Source organism: Stigmatopora nigra, chromosome 4 (assembly GCF_051989575.1).
Source record: "Stigmatopora nigra isolate UIUO_SnigA chromosome 4, RoL_Snig_1.1, whole genome shotgun sequence".
Taxonomy (NCBI): domain Eukaryota; kingdom Metazoa; phylum Chordata; class Actinopteri; order Syngnathiformes; family Syngnathidae; genus Stigmatopora; species Stigmatopora nigra.
Genome location: NC_135511.1, coordinates 7,755,640 through 7,778,313, shown reverse-complemented (window position 1 = coordinate 7,778,313; position 22,674 = coordinate 7,755,640). Strand labels below are relative to the sequence as shown.

Genomic DNA, 22,674 nt, shown 5'->3' with positions numbered 1-22,674 from the left:
TAGCTTATTCTATTAGTGTTCATCACTCATGACCTAAAATGTGACAACCACCTACAGATTAAAAGTTAGATTGTAAACTATTATTTGAATGATAAATAAACACAGCAGTAACATAAATCACCTGTGAAGATGAATGTCATTGGATAAGGTGAACGTCCAATCCACGTTGACTGAAAGGCTGAAAGTGAATGTTTGTGAATGACAACCAATGAATGAAGTGCTTTATAGAATCGTTAAATTAGCAACATGATATTAGAATGGTTAAAATTGGTATTATTTCTAAACTTGATGCACTGCAATATTTCTTTAGTATAAAACATTTCACCTCATGAAAACAGAAAACCAAATACATCAACATGTTTTCTGTAAACAAAGGTTTATTACATTTGAAGTGGCTCTAATCAGTCAAGTTTAATGAGCGAGCGTACATTTGCATGCTAGTGTAAAATCGGAAGGTAAATAAACTCCCCAAAAATATTCTGTGTATGAAAATACCACATGTAACAAATAAAAAAATGGAACATGGCTCAACAGACTGTTAACAAAGTCCATCTAGTGGATACCTTGACTTAAGCTTAACTCGTTTTGCGACATAGCGTTCATAACTTAAAGCTTATTCCAACTTGGAACTTAAGGCAAAGCTATGGTTAGGGTAAATAGAATTGTGTAGTTTGTTTTAAATTTTAGCAATTAACAGCTTGAAGACACATTATGGGGAAGAATGAATGGCTCATACGTATTTGATGTTTTGACCATTATCCAGTATATAAAATTAAAATGTTTACCAGCACCTGAAAAAAAAGAAAAAAAAATAAGTCTAGCTTCCACTATATTGTAGATAAAGAATTCCTGAACATGAATGAAGAAACTGCTGTCATAAATCTTACAAAATAAAACTATAGTATCAAAATGGCATTGACACTCACAATCTTTTTAGTGTGTTATTTTTGATTATTTTTATAGTAGCCTTGGGGCAAAAAAAACAACAACAAAAAAACTGTGTGGGATGATACGGTGACAAAAGTACAAAATGTCTGGCTGGAAAAAGGACACATCGTGCTGTAGCGTGTATGTGTGACGTGAACAGAAGCCTAAAGTTTACTTATATCATCTAAAAGTGATCATAATAGCCATGCAGTGAATAGTAATAAGAGAGATAGTACCGCATCATGTGGCAGTTCACAGTGAAAAGATAATAATGATGTGTCTTTTGCAAGTAGAAGGATCCAAAAGTGAACTTTAGTTCACTGAAAAGAAGGCATAAAAATGACAAGAACTAAAGGGTCACGCACTAAAAAGGCGTAATTTGATGCCCGGACAACTCCTAAAAGACCTTTTCGGAACGTATTGTCTGACTTGTTGTGTTGTTTAATCGTCTGTTTTCATCTTCATCTGTGCCTGCATCTGAGCAATCATCTCTTGCATGCGTCTCAGCTGGAGGGAATAGGAAAAGAATTATAATTTTAGGTAATGATGATGACTGATAAAAGGATGAAGAAATACAAAAATAGGCATTTTCTTGACTTAGCTTTTTGGGCAACTGTCGCCACCTTGCGGGGACAAGTGTTAACAACATTAGGATTCATTCGGACGTTTTTTTTCAGCCTTTTTGCAACAATGGCTAAAAATCTCATTTAAAACTATGTCACTTGTATTTAAAATATAAATTAATTTCTAAAAAGCAGTTTTGTTTGTTTACTTGGCATTAATAATAAGCAACAAAACGACTTCAATCTTGCAATATTATGATCAGAATCTTGTAATATTACAACATGGATTTATTGTTTGTCATATTTCAACTTCAATTTTAAACTGGTAAAATTTTCTCTTGGAATATTACAATGTGTGACTTCTTGTCAGGTAATTTCCCATTGCATATTGGCACATTTATTAGGAAACACTGCACTAGGAGATTCATTCTTTAAAGTTTTTTTGATATAACTTAGCTAAAGTTCAAATGAAAATGATGAATTTAACATTTTTAATTTCTTTTAACCCTATAATTTAAATATTTTTTCTCGAATTTATTGACAGAGTAGAAATTTTACAATCTGAATTCATGCCAGAAACAGAAATCGGAATGTGTATGTATATCAAAACTGCCCTAAAAACAAACTCATCGTCTACCAACCTTCAGTTCGAGGCCCATTTATCGCTGCCAATGGCATTGAAAGAGTTAGTATGACGTCAATAATTTTTCATTGTCTTAACGTATGCTGGCTATACAATACAAGCTATTCAAATCGTGGGCCCTTGTTCTTTTTCAAATGAAGGTCATTCCCACCATAAAAGTATGGCAGCAGCACCCCTCAGAGGAACTAAGGTCATATCCTGTCCTGCTTAAAATTGTTTACAAACATCTGTGATTGCATACAAACACAATCCTCAAGTGCGCACCATGAGGAAGCCGCGCCAGTCAGTCAAATGGGTAAACATGGAGATAAACATATTTGTCACCGGACTGTTTTGTATGCGTGTGTACGTATACCTCCGCCTCTTTCTGGAGCAGAATCTGGTCTTTATCCATCACGTCTTCGTCCACAGCGCTGCGGGTAACGAACCGAGGTTAAACATGGGAAAGCGCGGCATCATCGGGATGTCGGTTGACGCTAAAGCATCTTACCGTCCCGCTCTCTTCAGCCTCTCTGAGCGAAAGTTCTCGTAATGGAGGTCCTGGGTCACCTCCTGCAGGTCTTGCATGTGCGTCCTGTAACGAGCACATGAGGTCATCGTATTTTGCTAGTTGGGCATTTTATGGCCAATTTTTCAGGACTCATTACACGAGCATGGTGCGGAGCTTGAGGAAGTCGTTGTGCTCGGGGTTCTCTACTTCCACCACGCCCCACGGGTAAAGGCGACCGCGGATCTTCTTGCCCTTTACCTCGATCAGCTGGTTGGAGCCAATCACAGCGAAGGGAATGCTGGCCTAAATGGAGAACAAGGCAAAGCAAGGTCTTAAAATTTAACTAATTTAACAAGCAAATGTTACACTATTATAGAAAAAAATCCTCGGGTTAAGAGTGTGGCCTGGCAACAGTGTAAATGTCTGTGTGATGTTGCACACTTTTGACGTCAAATTGTGTCAAAACTACACAGATTGAGAATAGATTGCTACAGTAATCCCCCTCCATGTTATTGCAGAGAGTAGTAGTATATACATCCAATATATTTTAACTGGGAGGGTCTAGAAGCGATCATCTAAAGTATTTGGCATCTATTGTCGTCAATAGGAGTTTTCCATATAAATTTCCCTCCGTCTGTTGAACCAGAGGAACCCATTATAATCAATCCTATGCTGACCTATGTTGACGTATGCAAATAAAGATGAAAGTCAACTATGTGCCCAGCAGGTGGAGTTGTGTCCCCGGCATAGACGCACTCACTTTGAGGACTCTGGTTTGCTCCTTGAACTCCTCATCTTCGTCCGAGTCGGCATCAGGTAACTGATAGATTCGTATTCCGTGCTCTGCGATCTCGTCCAGGATCTAAAAGGCAAGAAGAGGGTGAGGCAGCTGGGTGGGGTCGTGACCATTTTCCAAACGCTCCCTTCTGTGATCCTGACTCAGATCAGATGTGCAAAGCCCAAAAATGTTTCATAAAACCAATCCCCGATGAGCACCTACACACGCACACTAAAACAGAGTCTTTGTTTCAAGAACGCTGGCTCTGGTGGTGAAAATACAGCTGCAGTTTACAGCGCGTGGGTTCTTTGCAGTAATGGACTCCATTCACTAAAACCCCCCACGGAGGACCCAAGTATAAAGATGGACAATGTGTGTTTCGGTTCTAAAACGAGTCCTAAAAAGCCAAGTTTTCACCGTGTTCCATTCAAAGGCTGCTGAAGAAACAAGACATATTCCAGACAAAGGGTCTTTTTCTTGACCTCAACTATAGGACACGTCTGTATTTATTATTCGAAACATCAAGGCAGCGTTTGTCTTTTGTATTCCCCGGAGCTTACAGTATTGTTATGCAATGTAGCCGAGCAATGTCAAGGCATGCTTTCCTGACTTTTTTTTTTTTTTCTGGGGGCCACTTTCATGTCCAAGAGAGTATAAAGAAATGGCGGTGAGTCAACTTGGATCGCGGGAAGTGAGAGCAGGTTTTCCTATGGAGAGCAGCTCCTGTTTGCACACTTGTTATGGCTAAATGTGCACAGCGTACGTGTGTGTGGGAGTGAGGGTCAGGTATTGTTGTGGCGCGGAAGAAAAAACAAACAAGCTTTGGAGACACAAGAGCAGGACTTCTTCTCACCGTCCGGCGTACGCGGCGACTGGACGGTGAGCGCTCCGTGAAAAAATAAACCCCATTCACACAATGGCAGGAAACAAGAAACAAACAACAAAACCACAGTACAGTATGGTGGGGGATTTGTTTGGATTCATTAGTTTTCCTTATTTTATTTTTTTAATTAGCTAACTATTTAAATCTTGCTTAAGCTTGTCCTGTCTTAAAGAGGTGGAAATCTGAAAATAAAATGTCAGCCTTTGTTTTGTATCCCAATTTGGAATGATGTCTTTTTTGGGGGGAAAGATTCAGACAGAGATCTTTCTCTTCCATTTGGATTTCAGGGGTATCTTATCTTGACAGGAATTGGACATGCATTGAATGTTATAAATGACTTAGGCCTCCGGGCAATCGAGTTACCGACATTTAACATTCATCCTTTTTGTGTATCAGTTACTCCCTAGTCGATTTATCCAGAATTCCAAGCGTGTGATGGAAACAACAGCTCGTTCCTCATTTGTGGAAAATATTTATCAAGTTATTGTTGCCTTTCGCGATATACTGCTCATCCCCAAAATGTCGTCACTCTCTCTTCTAAATATGATTAAAATAACTCAATAAAAACCGACCTATTCCAAATTTCTTGTGTATTTATGCATCAAGAGAGTTTTGCCAAAATGTTGTGCTCTGTCTAAAGCTCCTGGATGATTTACTGGCACGGTATCCCACGGACATGTCAAAAACCAACCCCGCAGTTATCATGGAAAAAATAGAAAAGCTGCATGAGCAAACTCAATGTTAAATGTTTACTAATCAATCGTGCCTAAACTTGGTGTTGTCATCTCTCTGCATACCTGTTAACCTCGGCCAATTGCCCCCCTTATAATAATATTAATAACTTACGAATGCAAAGTGGTACGTATTTACTCACACAGGTTGCACCTAAAAGTTTAACATTTTCTCCAAAGTGGACAGGGTGCCCAATCGGTCGGTGCGCCTTTTGTAAGCACTAAATTCAAGATTCTGTAGATGTCATTTTGTGACGCTGACAGCTTGACTTTCTAGGTACATTGCTTGCTGACGCGCTATATTTATAAAACATAAAACATACTTGAAAAAAATCCTGTACAAACTTGTACAACTTGAAATGGTCAAAAAAACATATCAAATACGGGAAAAAAAAACTATTAGTTGACAGGTATGTTGCTGATAATGTTACAAGATAATGCTACGTGCACAAAAGGTATGCCGCCTATAATGGCGAACAGGTGCCAGAATCACAGTTTGCCTTCCTTCAAATCTGTGTTGTCTCCTGCAGCTTTGCTTAATCCTTTTTGGTTCATCGGATTCTCCTCCTTGTATTTGTATATTTTTGTTGGCACTAAAGTTGGCAGCTGTGGCCATCTTGATTTTATGACCATCCTGTGCTGCTAGGAGACCCCCCCTTACACACATACATACATACACACACTCCGAGGTGTTATGCTTGGCCCTGCAACTCCACTTAGTGTCGTCAGTGTTGAGAACAATGGTCCTCTAAAGTTGACCTTGATATTAATTGGAAAAGGAAGCCTGAGCTTCTGGTAATACTGTCGCTTAATGTCAAATGTTGTTTCGGGAAAAATATTCATGCAGATAATAGTGCAGAGGTTAATGTTTTCTGGCGAAATTTACTATAATAAGTAGAACTTATGGATGAGGATTGGGGCTATTGATGAAAAAAAATGTTGGCCAAGATTCAGACTTTAAAGACAAAATTCTGAGAATAAAGTTCTTCCAAGGTGCTGACTTTTTCTGAGAATAAAGTCAGAAAAATGATTATATACTACGGAGAATAAATAAAGTCTGTATTCTGACATCATCCTCTGACTTTATGGTCAGAATTGTGAGAAAATCTATCATCAGAATTCTGACTTGATTCTGAGGAAAAAAAGTCAGAATCTTGGCCACCATTATCTTTCTTACTCTCATCCCTAAATATTTGAAACCCCCTCAACAAGGGAGTACTAAAAGGGGTGTACAACATGTAATCACAACGAGAATTCAACACTTACCACACACACACACACACACACACACACACACACAAAACACAGTTTTGGAAGATAGAGCTGAGCCTCTTAGTAAGGTTGACCACTGGGAACAATACTTGGAAGTAGAAATGAGCCTTCTTAGGAAATCAACAGTGCCGAGAGTGAGAGAGCAAGAGAGAAACTCAAGCAGAAAGAAAAGGCTGCACTTGCAGAGATGGAAGTCCATCAAGCTTCACTAATGACTTTGTGTAAATAGACAGAAAACCTCTCCAACTGCCGTCTCCAAATGCACTTGCTCCGAAGGAATGTGCAATACAAAAGAGGAAAAGGAGGAGGAAAAACAGCCTAGCGAGAAAAGCCACTAGAAGTAACATTTACGTAACCCCCAAGCCCCCTGTCGGCTTCTGGCCGCGGCGGGGATAAACCGCTACGCATTGAGTGAGAAGCAACTTCATCGACAGGCGCCAAAAAATGATGAAATACACTTTGGAGTGGAATCGGATGTCATCCAAGGGCAACGGCGGTGTGCTAGCGAGAGTGTAAATAAGGGGATTTTTGTGGAAATTACAAACTAAGATAAGACAACGCTATAACATGCCAGGAGAGAGAATGTTATATTTTTCTATGAATCAAGTTTCAATGATTCTTATCAGAGGATCGGCATTTGTGCACTATGTTACGCTGACCGCGAATAACATGAATGGGAAGTTCAAATACTTTTGCTCAACAATGTCCTCAAAGACGGGGTCAAGCCCAAGTATGACTCGGGATATTGAAAGGATACTTTTTGACAGAATAGCAGGGCTGGGCTGTGAAAAAATGATGAAAAATCATCTAATCTGGTATTTCCTAGCTACTGTATGAATCAAAAGTACATTATTAGGCTCAATATCATAAAAAAGTTATCCAGTAGTGGCTGCTTTCTTACTGCAAAACAGAAAATAACCAATAAATAGTAAATGTGAATTTGCCAATATCTACTGGAGAAAAAGAGTATAACAACGCTCCAAGTTTTATGCGCATATAAGCCGTACCATCATCATTTTTTAAAGTCACAAATGCGGCTTATATGCGGGAAAATATAGTATTCACTGCTAGCGTCTCGCAATGCTATCTTAGCGTCAACTCTTGGGGAAAATGGCGAGTGTTGCACAGTAACCAGAAGTGATTTTTTTGCATCTCCCACCAGCACAAGCTCACATTAAGTGGCACTGTAAGAAACAATAGCACTGTGTTCACAGGATTTAGGATCCTTCACGCACATTCCAGTTTGATCCCATCAGGGTCTATGAAGGACAGTTCAAAATGGGACAGACCAGATCCAGTTCAGACTAGAACACACTGTCGCCCGTTCAGACTGGAACAGACCAGAAGCCAGTTCACAGGATTAAAAGATCCTTGACGCAGATTCCAGTTATATGCCATCAGGGTCTATGAAGGACAATTCAGACTGGGGAAGACCGGAGCCAGTTCGGACTGGGGTAGACCGGAGCCAGTTCGGACATGGAACAGACCAGACCCAGTTCAGACTGGGGTACACCAGAGCCAGTTCAGACTGGAACACACCGGACCAAAACAGCAAGATTTGTTGTAAAGAAAAGTACTGAGAAAGTCAGCGGAGCCTCAGTCCTGTCAAAAAGTCATATGACTTCACAGTGGTCAACGTCCTCGCACACCTCCCTCCCATTGTCTTACTGTAGGACTTAAAACCGTTAAGACCACCCATTTTCCACTGCGATCAAAGAGCATGGGAAGGAACAATCGGGCTATTCAAGTAATCTTGTGTTTAAGGCAGATTTGAAAGGACAGTTTGAGTGAGGTATGCATTTTGTCTACCGCACATGGCGCTCTGGTGTCGGTCACCCAACTCAAAAGGTTCTGTGGTGAGTCGACAGGAAGAAGGAAATTGTCACAGGAGAGCAGATCATTGTGTGCTAAAGAGCAACTAGCTTAATGAGGAAAAGTACATATTTATTGTTTTAAATGGCCGCGATTGAGAGCACAATGGAGCACAAAAACAAATATATCTGCACGTTTTAAACAGCGGCAGGAAAAAAGAGCCTGGTACACTAAAAATGCACAAAGAAGGACTAGGTAGATAAGGATGACGACTAACGAATTTTACATTTGATGTGTGAAACGGTTGAGATTGAAACATCTTGTTTGGTTGCTTGTATGAAATCAGCATTTAAGTCATTCATTCTTTATGTAATGTCACATTTCAGTGCCAATGACAGCAATTTGAACCATTTAAAAGGATTGACTATTTATCACCATCAATGGCAGCCAATACATTGAAGAAAAAGACCACCTGATTCAGAGTGGTCCTCAAGGCCCATTGTGGGTGCTATTTTTTTTAACCGGTTATATCACAATGTACAAACCCAATACTTGAATTACAATTTGAAACACATAATATTATGGCTTTTGTCTCATAATATAACAATGTGTGACTTCATTCGGGTCATATCACAACTTTAATCAAATATTTTGAATATTCCCTATTGTTTGAGGTTCGAATGGATTGGATTTGTATTGCCATCAGCGACAACAAATGAGTTGACACCATTGTAGGAAAATCGGGAGGGGTAAAAAAAAACACGTATAAAACTCCTTTTATTTTGATTAGATATGATTGTGTAGAAATCTCCTAGAACAAAAAGTCGCAAATCCAATCTGCTCTTTCCCAAGTCAATAGACCTTGCTGCTGTTGAAACAGCTTTAAGGTTCTGTTATTGTACTTGAAGAAAACACAGGCTGGTACGACCATCCGGGACAAAAATGTGTCCCTGCGGGGTTGTAGGATTTGTTCACACAGCAGTGCATGCTCGAGTGGACTGGGGAGACGACATCGAAGCAGACAATGAGGGGAAAACTGTGACTGTGCCCCGGCCGGGGGTGAAATACAGCAGTTGAGCGGCCAAACGTGAGGGAGGGACGGAGGGACGGAGGGAGAAAGGGTCCTCGCGTGGGAGGGAAAGAGCCAGTCTAATCGGGGCGGGGTGGGGCACCAAAAAAAAAAAAGTGGCCGAGTGAAGAAAGGAGTGGCGATGAGGGCATGTCATGGGAAAGGCTTGGATGGAGGAAACAGAAGGGAATCAAGAGGGAAAAAAAGAGCACCACTATTGTCTAATACCAGAGATCGTTACTTCTAGCCAAACACTCGTTTTGGAAGGTCATTTTACCTTCAGAAACAAACCTCCTTTGCCTTTGATTCAGAGAGACAAACAAAAAAGGATTCTTCCGTCTACACTTTCATTGGATGAAGTGTTCGTTGCACACTTAATAAAAACACCGCGAATTGCCGAGATTACTCGGCTAAAAGATTGCTGCAGATGGAAAAAAAAACTATACCAGATGTCCACCATCTTCTTGGTTAAGACAACAAGAAAAAGAAGACAAGTAGATTGAGACCCAATCCCCACACAGGATATGACGGCAAGGTTCCAGACGGAGAGGATCATCCTCTCAATATACCCTCCTCTGGGCAATTTATGAGCAGGAGACCACCGCGATCCCGCCAAAGGAAATTGGCATTAGCGCATGCACGGGAAGATAAGCAAGAGGTATGGGGGGGGGGGGGGGGGGGGGAGATGGTGAGTGGGGGCAATTGCAAGAGCGGAAGCAACTGACTGCAAGGCCTGAAAATCAATCAATAGTGAGGATAAGAAAATATTTACAATGGCAACTTTTTCTCCCACTTTGTCCATAATTGTGAGCCGTATGAGGCAACAGGTTGTCGCCCGGTGTGTGTCTCGTGACACATTGCAGGAAATGTATATTGTTCTGTACAAGCTGTTTCCCTTGGCTTTAACAAGAGAAAGTGCATAGCATAGAAGGGGTTCCGGAGAGGGGGGTTCATTTACAGAGGGGAGAAATGCTGGGGGGTTGGAAAAAAGTAAGATATATATATTGTAAGAGAAATTCTGCAGGTTATGAATCACCCCTCATGACTGTTGGCACTGGAAGCACCATAGGAAGGCATGTTGTTGTTATTACAGGATGCACACGTGTAACCGTAAGAACCACTCAAGTTAATCTGATGCAGAACGAGTGCAGTTGATCAACTGAGAGAGTAGAATTTGAGCAGGGGATTTTCCTTGTAGGACATATAGATCGACAGGGGGGAAAAAAAGGAAATGCTAATGCAAAAAAAAAGTGGAAAAAAATAACACTGTTCTTCAAACTATTTCTGAAAGCGGTTCCCTGTTTCCAACTGAGTTTTCTTCCAATGTAACACAAGTCAAAATATGCTAAATCCTGAATTTTTGTTGAAACAAGGAACACATTTTACAACAGAAAAGTATCCTGTTGATTTCAACCTTTTGTAAGATTTGATAAAATAATAATAATAATAGTGTACTTTAGTATATGGAGGACAGAATTCAATTAAGAAAACATGACTTTTTTTGTATATTGACTATATGCATTGCTGGCATAGATAGAATAACAAATATAATGCCGATTTGTGAAAACGCATAACAATATTGGCCAAAGTAAAATGGTATTATTTTATATCTTTATGTTGTTGCACAAATAAGTGCATTGTTTGTACTCAACACACCTGCAATCTGAACCTTATTTATCAGTATTTGTTCATCACACTGGCATGGGCGTCTACGGAGGAGCTCGGAAACGAAAACAAAAGTTATGTGCTATTGAAAATGGGACAGGAAGCGCTGAGGGAGGTTACAACACAAAGCAACACGACCGACAATGTAAAATTCAGCCGGAGACTTTCAAATACGATGTGAAAAGAAGTCACACCTGCAAGGAAACTATTACTGCCCTTCCGAGCAATCAAGGGATGGAAGTCCCAATTCAAAAGTAGACTCGTTGGAATCAACGGTTTGATCTCGTAGACTAAAACTACCTACTAGATTCTAAGAATATATATTTTAATCTACTGGACGCTTATTTACCTAAAAAAAACTCTCCAGAAATTGAATATTAACTATCTGAGAGGATTTGATTTTATTTTTGATTTATTATTTTGTTATTAATTTATTTATTACCAATTTATTTAAGTCTAAAATGTATTTGCCCGTGTCTGTATTCTCACACTCTTGCTACCGTGACAATGAAATTTCCGGAATATGGGATCAATAAAGTTATCTAATCTAATCTTAATTTGTACTCTGCTATGTGATTTAAACCTCTGATGACTACCAACAATGAAAAAAAGAAGAGCAGAATCTTTTTTGATTGATTTTGATTAAAAACATTGAACCCTAGGATGAAACTGATTTGATTGGCACCTGATTTGATGTGTTTCCTTAATAACGCTGATGTAAATAGTCAGTGTGGTTACAGTAAAACAATCAATTTTTATAGCAAACCTTGTTCATTTTCAGTTCAATTGTGACTTTACTTTAAAGGCTACTGTACATTTGTGCCTATTTAGATTAGATGATCCAATTGGTGAGTGCAAATAAGTGCCAGGTTGCAATTGCACAAAATGCCACCTCAGTGATTTTCAAGCAGTCTTGCTGAGAAAAAACCTTCAACAGACCGAATTTCCTTTGTGCCAGTGCCCCCAATGTGCCAGACCACCGGCTCCGGGGCCTGAATGAGGCACAGGGGGGGAGGCCTGAGCTTTGAAGAGCTGGCTGGGGTGACTTCCAATTAAAAAGCCCCCAGGTGGAAAAAGTAATTTATGTCGGAGAGTAATCAGAGGCAGGAAAAGCCTGCGACCAAGGCGATCAGCTGTGACGTGTGTATTGTCCAACTGCGTCCTTCCACCTTTCGTCAGCAGGAAACTTGGGAGCGCGCGAGCCGCCTGACACTTGGAGGCGCTCCAAAAGGAAATATGAAAGACGAGCTAAGACCTGATGAAATGAGCTCATCCGCCTTGTAAACAGCCCCTTTGACATACTTTGATATTGTTGAAATAACACATAAATCAGGAAGCGCACATTTGCTTCCTCGTGTAAACAAAACAAGCCATTAAATATGGTCAAGTAATTGTTGGCATCTGGTCGTGATGCTGAATACTTTGAACAGTGAAGGATTGTGGCAAAAGTGGAGTATTACAACCACTGGCAAAAATAAATATATATGGAATCACCATTATTGGAAGTTGTCTAATCAGAGAATCTGAGAGATAGATGTTTGCAGGGGGAAGCCCCCCCCCCCCCAAACCATTTCCTGTCCACTAATTTCCCTGATAAACAAAATGATATAAGCAGCCACAATGGGAGGATGTAAAAGTGCCAGGTGGCACATTCAAAACTGGTCAGCCTATCAATATATTCAGATTCCCCTTTTCTGGGTGCAGATGTACAGGGCAGCTTTAAAAAAAATAGCTTTTAGTTTCTTCACAATGAAACAACTTAACCTTCTCCAAAACTGGTGATTTCATACTGTTTTCAGAGTTTTTATATTCATTATGAGCCCGTGTACTGGCCTTACCCGCCTCTTCAAGCGATCCCTCTCCTTGAGCGTCAGCGTATCGGCCTTGGCAATAACGGGCACGATATTAACTTTGCTGTGGATGGCCTTCATGAACTCCACATCCAAAGGCTTTAAACTGGGGGGGGGGGAAAGGGATAACAATATGAGAGAGGAAAAGACCTACAAAGGTATAACAGGCCAGCCAAAGCTCAGGTGATTAAATTGAATAATGTAGAGAAATACCTCGACATACGAGTGCCCGGCATACGAGCCGCAACTCCCTCGTGTAATGTAACTGTGGTCGCAACTCTCTCGTGTAATGTCCCTGCGAGCACTGGGCGGAGCATTGTATTTTTTCAGTGTTTTTCCCCCTTAGTCAGTGCGAATGGCGGAGCGATTCCTGTTCATTTAAATTGGTTTAGGTTATATTATGAGCGTGTTGCCGTGGAAAAAGTCTCTGCACTGCAAAATCGGTATAATTTTAGTAAACTATTAAACACATTTTAGTTCTATTAAACCACTAGTTATTTGTTACTTTGTTAATAAATGTCAGATTAGAACAAATAAAATGTTTTTCCAATCCAATAACCTGTTTTTGGTGTATTTTCAGAGAGTTGGAACAAATCAATTTGTTTTTTGTTCATTTCTATGGGAAACATTCATTTGAGTTACAAGTAAATACGAGCTGAGTGCCGGAACGCATTAAGCTCATATCTCGAGGTACCACTGTAACACAAAAATAGAGCATTTAATGGCTTTTGTGTGACTGTAAATTCAAGAAAGAACTTTACAACAAGCCCACAAGTACAAATTCACAAAATCAGGTTGAGCTTACCCATGTCCAAAGGGCGATATGAAGTAGAAGCAGCAGTGCACTCGATTGTCCACTATGTGGCGTCGGTTGAGGCCGCTTTCGTCGTGGAGGTAGCGCTCAAATTGATTGTCGATATATTGAATGATGGTCTTGAAGCTTCATGCGTATTGGGAAAAGAGAAGGGCGTAAGAATGGAGCACAACTCATTCAACGAATATCCCTGGACCCAGAAATTGTTCCATCGAGAAAACAAAAAGTTAGTTTAACACACAGTGTGGGTGGAAATAAAAATACAAACAATTATTGTCCATTTTCAAACAACTATTACATTTGTCCAGATGGAAGAATATGGAATGATGCCGGATGACCTTGAAAAAGTCACTTGTCTCAGAATTTATAATCACCGGTCCACCGTGCTTATGCCAAAGATGACAAGAAGTCAAAATTAATAAAGGAAGAATAGACTATAAATGAGCTGTGCTAAGCCCTAGTTGTCTTTAGCCCGGATTATAAAATGTTACTTGAAATACCGCCTCGTACGGTTAATTAAGGACTCGGGCTGGTTATCTTTTTTCCCAGGGGAAAAAGATTTGAAATAAATCGGAATCCTTCTGGCATTCCTAAACGGATTTTGTTTAACCTGGGATGTTCCATTGATGCCATTTCCAGCAGATTATCATGAAAATGTTACAACGATAAAGCACACTCTAGCACACTTTAAAAACCACTGATTTAAAACAGAATTAACAAGAAATTTAACAGAATTAACAAACACAATTATCTTTGAATGATGTAACCTCTATTTTTTTTGTTGAAAAAATGTACATTAAACTAAGGATTTTTTTCTTCTTCTGGATAAAACCAGTTAATACTAGCCCAAAACGTGTAAAAGGAATGGTATGTCAGTCAAACAGATGGAAGTGAAACAGTGAAAAGGGAATTGAGGACAAAAGTTGAGAAAGGGAGTCAATAACAGGAGGGAAGAATGAGAAAGGACACAATTCTGGATACGAGTGTGTTCCTCCTTTCTTAGAAACAAGCAAACAAACGCACCAGTCCTGGCTGTTAATGGCGTCGCCGTAGCCTGGCGTGTCCACCACGGTGAGGCGGAGCTTCACACCCCTCTCTTCGATTTCCACGGTGGACGCCTCAATTTGAACTGTCCTTTCGATCTTTTCTGCGGGGGGAGGCAAAGAGTGGTTGGCGGGTGTGGAGAGCAGAGACCGAACCCCAACAGTTTCACAATATTTATCATTTCCTCAACAGTTTACACAACTTTGTCACAATCGTCGAATCGGCACAGGTTTGTGGGATCTCGTGTGTTTTTGTCATATAAAAAGTTATAAGAGAACCCCAGAAGGGACTGGATCGCAGTTGAAAAGCCAAAGTAAGACATTCCCAACATTCCTGTAGAAGTCATGCTCAGCTGGAGACACTGTAGCAGACATTTCTCTATTATTACAGTGTGTGCGTGCATGTAAAGACGCGGACGTCTGTGGGAGTCTACCTGCAGCGCCAGGAATGTAGCGTTCAGGGTAGAGATCAGTGAGGAACAAGCTGTTTATAAGCGTCGATTTGCCCAAACCAGACTCCCCTGAGAACAAAGAGAGACAACACACAATACAAATGGAGTGTCCGAACCGAACACTATGAAATGCAGTCGATAACACTTTAGAAGATTTCATCTGGAAATAATGACAGCCACCCACCTACAACCATGAGGGTAAATTCAAATCCTTTCTTCACGGACTTTCGGTGAACTTGGTTGGGAAGGTTTGCAAAGCCCACGTAGCCAGTTGCGTCAGGGAACTGCCAAAATCAATAAAATCCAAGTTTAGACTTGGAGGACATAAACTGCTAAGGACAGCACATTTCACCGCCCCCGTTTTGACTGGCAGTTGCACCGAGGTGCGAGTCCAAATCCATAGTTACTCACCTTGCCTTTTTCTCCCGATTGAGACATTGCTGATGTGTACAGAAGAGGCCCGTCAAATCTACCAGGAAAAGAGAAGACATTCTGTTACAGGTCAATGTTTTCTTGAACCCGTCGATTTAAAAGAAAATGACATTGGCCATATCGCTAGCTGTTTTTTCAAGACCCACAGTACGATACGCAGAAGTGTGGCAAGCAGAACAGGGACTTAGGCTAATAATGTCTGCTTCTGTGAACTTTCAAACTAAGTAAAAACAAAACTGAAAGAGAGATTTCAATAACAAAATAATAATTCAAAAGCTGGAAAAACAGTGACTAGCCATCTTACTAACGCCAACAAAATGAGATTGACTTGAGAAAGACTATAAGCTGCACGTGAGTCGCGCCAGCCAAAAAATACACAAAGAAACGGAAAAAAATCTATAGTATAAATAGTATAAGTCCCATTTTAGGAGTTTTTTTTATAATTTTTTATCAGAAACGAAGAACAAGAAAACTAGCTAAATAAGCATCTGTTAACAAGTTTTCCCAAATAACTATAACGTGAAACAACAACATAACTTACAGCCTGTCAGTGATCAGAGAGGAAAAAAAACACTTGTCAGTATTAGTCGTAGGGCCTGCCAACCATCAAATATGTGCGGCTTATGTTCTGTAAAATACGGTAATGGGCACTGGGCAGACTGAGCAGAACACACACTTAATTTCCCAGAAACTTGGACACATGCAATTGTCTAAAATCTCAGATTTACTGTCAGATCTCGCAGCCCTTTCTTTTTATATCCAAACAATCCGTTTATCTCAAGCAGGAACCATGCGAACATGACAGGCCACATTTTAGCAGCTCCTTACAAAAACTTGCATCCGTATTCAAGATTACACTAAAGATATGAATGTCCCTCGACTCTGGTTTGTTATAAGACCACCATTAAACCACTGTATCACCTCCCTACATCTTTAATTCTGAACATATGGCACAGCGACAGCCCAACATGATAAATTAACAACATAATGAGTGAACAGGAAGAACTGGCTCCATTTTATCATCAACACACTGGCCCTTAACATGAGTGTGATAAGAATAAGAAGGAGGCAGACAGCTGTACGATTCCAAACAGCGACACATGGGAGGTGGCATGGGAACCTTAACTGACCTTTCTCCAATGGCATGTGTCACATCGGCGGGCACTTTCTGGGCACATTTCACACGCTTCCACTGAATTAGATGGTGGCAAGCCGCACATCGACGCCATAGTTAGGAGTCTATCTGTCAAACTGACAATGTGGTTTGGGCCCAGCTGCACAGGGAACAATGGTTTGTTTATTGCACTGCTTCCCAAAAGTCTTCCTTTATAGGTTGACATGGAAACATGAACTTAAGTCCTGATTGCTACCACTCCCAATTCCAATAGCAAAAGTCTGATTCCCTGGTCATTTACATCACATTCAACTCCAAGTAAGGCAGAGCTCGTGGACCACTGCTGGTTCGGTGACTCGTTTTCATGAGCTAACAGGGAATCAGAAATGCACATGAGCTTTCACTCCCAAAAAAATATCATATCAATATCAATCTAACAGTGGCATCCAATCCACTGATGTGTGATTATTCATTCTCGGCATTGATGGCAGCCATTGAATTCCAGTGAAGGCACTAAATCAGCGTTAGGGAACCTATGGCTCTTTGGATGGGTGCATATGGCTCTCCGATAATCTGCGAGATAAAATATGGAAACTGCTGTTGACAGATCATATTAAAAAAAAGAAGTGAATCAAAATCAAATAAAATACTCTAATTAGCAACAGCATAACAGTGTTGTCAAAATAATTCAAAGACTTTTTCTACATGAAAACATGTGACAAAAAGTCACATTTTTCATGTATTTTTACTTTTCCAATTCTGGTTATGGCTCTGAAAGAATAACATTTGAAAATATGCATTGTTTATGGCTCTCTTGGTCCTCTGCGCTAAAGCATTGTGGGATTTATTGCCACACAAAAAAAAAAAAAACTTCATTAAGGGTCCACTCATTTGTAACTGAATACTTACCACTTACACAAAGTGTTTTTGATTTCCCTGCTCAGTGGGGATTATTAATAACAACTTTTCAATATCACAGTGCTAACATTACAAAGACAACACAACAGGCCATGCAAGCAGGAGACACATTTCATTAATAATGGCAATTTAATCAGATGGGGTGTTGAGCGGATTACCCGCACTCTCACACTGCTATTAAGACGCCAGACGGGAGGAGGATTAAACTGTTTGGGCCAAAAGGGAAAATGCCACCTTTAGTGGAGACAAACATTTTGGCCTGTAATGCATTTGCAGTTGATTTATGGGCTGGAGGCAGCCAAGACAAACGTTTCACCCTCCAGACTAGCAGCGAGGGTCCTAATGTAGAGCCTGGGGAAACACCGATACTTATTTGAGTCACGTGACACTGTGGAGTGGAGTCATAAGCACAAAAGAATGGTCTTTTATCTGGCAAAACATCATAGCCACCCTGCAGATATGGCATGAAATGAACATTAACAAGAAATGTTTGGCACAGGTAAAGACAAACTTTCTGACGTGAGCAGTGGGGGGTTACGAAGAATGACTTTCTGTGGGGGTGAAGCGAAAAGGAAAAAGTAGCGGTGGAGGGCAGGAGTAATAAAGATGTGATATTAGTCTTTAAGCTATGGTTTAAGCCACCATTAAAAATATGATCCCCAAGGGCAGGAAAAGAGCTACAATAGACGGGATGAGAAAACCTTTCAACCGTGAGCAAAGCACTGGGCCTCTCCAGAACACAAACACCAAGTTTAAAGTTCAGGATGGACCCTTTATGACTATGGGGGGAATGATCGGAAATGACTGAAACAAGTGGGAGTCACGTAGTGACAAAGTCAGATCCTGAAACAGCTGCTCTACAGCACAATAAAGAACACCATTGATGATTACCTTGTTAATTTCTTTCCTAACTTTTTATAGAGCAACCCCCTTTTTTTCCCTAACTAAACCCCATAGAGACCTGACATTCACATACATGGACATAATATTCTGGGTCAAAGTAAAACATTAAATAGTAAAACAAAATGAATCATGTTTATTAAAAATGTAAAAAAATACACGGTCATGGCCCCAGATTGAGCCTTTGTTTTTTTTTAAAGATTTTGAAGTATTTAACTTATTAGCTGAGTTTGATCATCAATTGGAATTTATAGTTTTTTTTTACCTAGGTCTCCAATGTCTTCTGTGTGTCTTGCTACTGCAACTAAAGAAATTTCCCACATACAGAATGAAATAAAGTTCTAATCTAAAAAAAAAAGTGCCCCATAAAATGTTAGCATAGGAAAGATTTTAACAATGATAGACTTTCAATTGGACGTCTGGGATCGTGAATGGCAGGGAACATGTTTGAAATGGCTTTGTTTATGTGTTACAGTGGCTGAGTGAGAAAGACTTGGTTTGTCTATAGAATAAGCCATTCCTCCTTCTTTGTTTGCTACTTGGAACTCTGCAGAATGGGAGGAAAAGTGCCTTTAAAAAATGTTGCGGGTTCTGAGAGAAAGAGGATTATGTTTCTCCTTTCCGCATATTGTCCACAAATAGTATTGTACTGCAACATGTTTTTCTGCTTTGTTGAATTCATTCCGGTTCAGTTGCGCCATAGCACTATTTCAGGAGCCAATCAAACATGGTATTGTATAACAAACTGTACTCATTTGTAAATATTTCAATTAGTTACACCAAGTATTTACTTGTTTAATCCATTCACTTTCCATTGTGCTTGTGCTCTTTGGGCTAACAGGTGAGCTGGACTCGAACACAAATCGTAGCGGAGCGAAATAGAGTGGATGAAAAATAAAGTTGTTGACATTGGAGTTACGTAAGAAGAGTACTCGCTTGTGCAAGTGCAATACACGAGTGCGGATTGCTAACCAAGGAATGAATCAAATTGTTTAGTCCATTCGCACTACGCTGCCAAGCAGGAGGACGCCTCCCCTGCATAGCCGCTAATGTCAGACAGATGTCTTACTCTGCGCTTCTGTGCCGCTCACTCCTTAGGTCGCAGGAAGGAGAAAGGTCAGCGAGCGGTAAAGGTGTGGCACTACATGTATTTGCGTTTGAATGCGTCAAAAGCTATCGGGTTCCCGAAATTAAAAGTCATGCCAGTTTCTTAGGTAAAACGGGGCAAGCAAGGACCCAAAACTTGGACTAACTAAAAAAAAAAAAAATGCAAAATTGATGATGTTTCCTCATCAATGGCACTTTGCCACATGTTCAACAATGTAAATACATGATTGTTTCCTCTCTGGTATTACAGAGGAAAACATTTACATTTGTATGACTTAACAATCAAAAGGTTGAGGATTAATCAGATGGCAGAAAGGAAGAAGGTTACACAAGAAGGGATTTGGAACTAACGTGAGAAAGTCAATGATTTGAATGGGCTTTGGCTTTGAACTTTTGTGGTACTGATTTAGTAGCACAATAAAGTGGACTTTCCCTACTGTTGTTTATAAAACAGGACAATGAGTTTATAAATGAGCCATATGGATAATGGCGCAATTCATAGTGGCGGGTTACACTAAGGGCACTTTGAAAAGTGTGTGAAGAACGGGAACTTATTGCTCCAACATTTATTCATTCGTGTAGAGTAGCACAGTACTTGGTCTTATTTTTGCATAGTAGGACACAGACTAAGTTTATTCTTAACCCGTTCGGTGCTATTCACCGTGATGGGTGTCCAATTCATTAGGACTAGAACGGTTGGAAGCAAGTCATCATCGCTAACCCGATTGGTTCAAATGGCCTGTATATATGTATTCTTGATAAATTTGGGTTCCTTCATTTGCAGTTTGCAGGACTACCATCTTAGGCCCCAAACTTTACATAAGTGTGAATAATGTCTCGGGCTATTTGTAAGCGGTGATTGGCTGCCGACCAGTCTTTGACGTACCTTTGGACAGGCTCCAGGTCACAGGACAAGCACTATCGAGGACAAGCACAATAGAAAACGGATGGCTGAATTAGCGTAAAACACTGGCCATAAGAAATAAGACATGTTGAGAGCATCATCATAGGCAAAACCAGTATACTATGATTGATACTAGGGTATGAAACTATTTGGGGGAAAAAAAATCCTGTATTGCTGTATAATGGTAAATTTGATCTACGGAAGTACCCACCCAATTTTTACACAGTCTGTCCGGTAAACTTTGGCCCAAAATATTAAATGTATACATCTTTTGTATATCATTTCTAAAATACTGGTTAAGCTGTAGTTAGGTAAATCCTGAACTGGATACCAGTCAATCAAACTAACATGTCAGAAATGCACACTTACTTTCACACTAAGGAGCAAAATAAAGTCCGCTTAAATGTATCATACATGTTTTTATTTAATACATGGTTAATTATTTCCTGTGGGATTTTTGTAAAGCCCTTAGAGGGAACTCAATGAATACATTAGTCACCATTTACTGTCCTGGTCAGAATGAATTAGACGTCTAGTGCCGTCAATGGCAGTGAAATATCTGCATTCACAGCCTGACTTCCCACTTTAAATGAACATAACATCTGTTGCCATCAATTGCATGCAATCTTAAGAAAAAGGTCAAGTTTGGTAAATTACGTACATTAGATATAAGATTTAAGAAGTTTTTTTAGGAAATCTTAAATACTGTTAATGGTGTTTTTTGTTGAAAACATCTCGTTTTTGCCACTTGAAACTACAAAGCGGTTCCATAAGATTGATCCATTTACCAAACTTTATGGAATACATTAATAGAATTTCCACATGAAAAAAAAGGAAAAAAGAGGTCACGGAAAGTTTTTTATACAGCAAACGATGTTTTCGCTCTGGCCCTTGATTAAACAGTGGCTTGATGCGGATTGGTTGGAGTGTGACGAGTGGGGCTATCGTCCAATCAGCGTCCGCACTTTTTATTAAAGGTTCCGCCTTAGAAAAATGCCTCAAATTGATCTTTCCCAGATATGTTTGTGTAATATTTTAATTGCGGATATGCGCAGCAATCGATCTGGGGTACAATGTTAGTTACCCAGTGCCACGACCAGTGTCCCTTTCTTGAGTAGACTTCCGTCATACTTGGAGATGTCCTCTGGGACATTGGGTGTCCACCACACCCAGTTTATATCTACAACACCTAAACAGGGACGTTCTAAATACTTTCATTTTAGCCATTAGAATTTGAACTGTTAGCCACGTGTTTCTAGATGGTTCGTTTTTTGTGCTCAGAACAACCGTCAAATAAAAAAAATGTGGTGAGCCTAACGACTGAAGTTTAGCCTGCAAATAGTTGTTCCTTCGACTGTTTTCATGTCCAGCAAAACTTCGACTGTGAACATACTCGTGCGTTTGGTTAACTCTTTCGCTAACTTCAACAAAATACATAAATGAAACTATGAGCAAACACACCTTACCTTAACTTTGAGATAAAGTTTGTGAGAAAAGCGTTTTGCTTGGAGCAGCTGTCCCAACCCAGGAAAGGAGATGCGGAAGTGGCTCTGCAAAATACCGCCCTCGTCCCAGCTGGGTTCGGTGTCACTGTCCTGCGGACGCCATTACGGCTCGGTAGACTAGAGCCCAGTGCTGGTTTTGAGTCAACATGGCAGCTACAGAACTACAGTTTCTTTATGAGTTCCGGACAAAAAAAAAACTACATTAGGTTTGCATTCATTTAAACACAATACACGTTTATGACAAACTCGAACCACACGAATATAGCTGTATCTAACGTTGATTTTGTATTGAAATTTGTTACATTCAATATATTAAACGTTTGCATTTTTAATTTGGCAACTTGAGTTGACAACTTCATGGAGTTTGTGTATTGTTCCATCGACTGTTATTATTATTATTATTTATGTATATATTATTATTGTATTTAACACATGGCAAGTCACTATTATTGGTAAAGCAACAGACAAAAATTGAAATAATTAAGCTTATACAGATTGTTCGGGCAATACATTTTACATTTTGGTATACAATTCTGGCATTTATGACTTAAAATGATACCCACATTGATTATGGGCACACCAGGTCTCAATTATAATTATATATACATACATATTAGTTCCACAATATCAACCAAAAAAGGTACTCATTTAACTTTTAGGCTGTCATTGACAGTGATGGATGTCCAATCCATGGTGAAAGGTTTGAGCTGGATCGCTCCTGGCGTCCGTTGGACCTTTATTATTATTAGGAGAAGCCTTAAAATGTTTATATGTGTATTCTGTCTAATTTAAACAACAACAA

The 22,674-nt window shown here is 39.9% G+C and overlaps 1 protein-coding gene across 2 annotated transcripts; it reads right to left on the bottom strand.

The window, feature by feature from the left end:
• Positions 1-357: 357 nt before the first annotated feature.
• Positions 358-21,998, bottom strand: LOC144195360 (septin-2). Of its 2 annotated transcripts, XM_077714943.1 has the most exons (13): positions 21,834-21,990; positions 20,350-20,381; positions 15,404-15,461; positions 15,177-15,276; positions 14,975-15,061; positions 14,521-14,644; positions 13,489-13,623; positions 12,672-12,789; positions 3,384-3,485; positions 2,781-2,926; positions 2,624-2,707; positions 2,489-2,546; positions 358-1,434 (listed from the first exon to the last, which is right to left on the bottom strand). In XM_077714943.1, exons 3-13 carry the CDS (start codon positions 15,428-15,430, stop codon positions 1,369-1,371), a joined length of 1,047 nt encoding a protein of 348 aa, XP_077571069.1. In that variant the 5' UTR covers positions 15,431-15,461; positions 20,350-20,381; positions 21,834-21,990; the 3' UTR covers positions 358-1,368. The 2 variants fall into 2 exon arrangements, with proteins under 2 accessions (XP_077571069.1, XP_077571070.1); XM_077714944.1 differs by lacking the exon at positions 20,350-20,381 and having other exon boundaries at positions 21,834-21,998.
• Between the last annotated feature and the right edge of the window lie 676 nt (positions 21,999-22,674).

Bases quoted from the DNA above. Each gene is read 5' to 3' on its own strand.
- LOC144195360 (XM_077714944.1), bottom strand. From the start codon at position 15,430: ATGTCTCAATCGGGAGAAAAAGGCAAG. The intron at 3,486-12,671 runs GTAAGGCCAGTA...CTTGCCTTTTAG, and splicing joins GGGATCGCTTGAAGAGGCGG to ATCCTGGACGAGATCGCAGA. The intron at 2,708-2,780 runs GTAATGAGTCCT...TGCTCGTTACAG, and splicing joins AAGCTCCGCACCATGCTCGT to GACGCACATGCAAGACCTGC.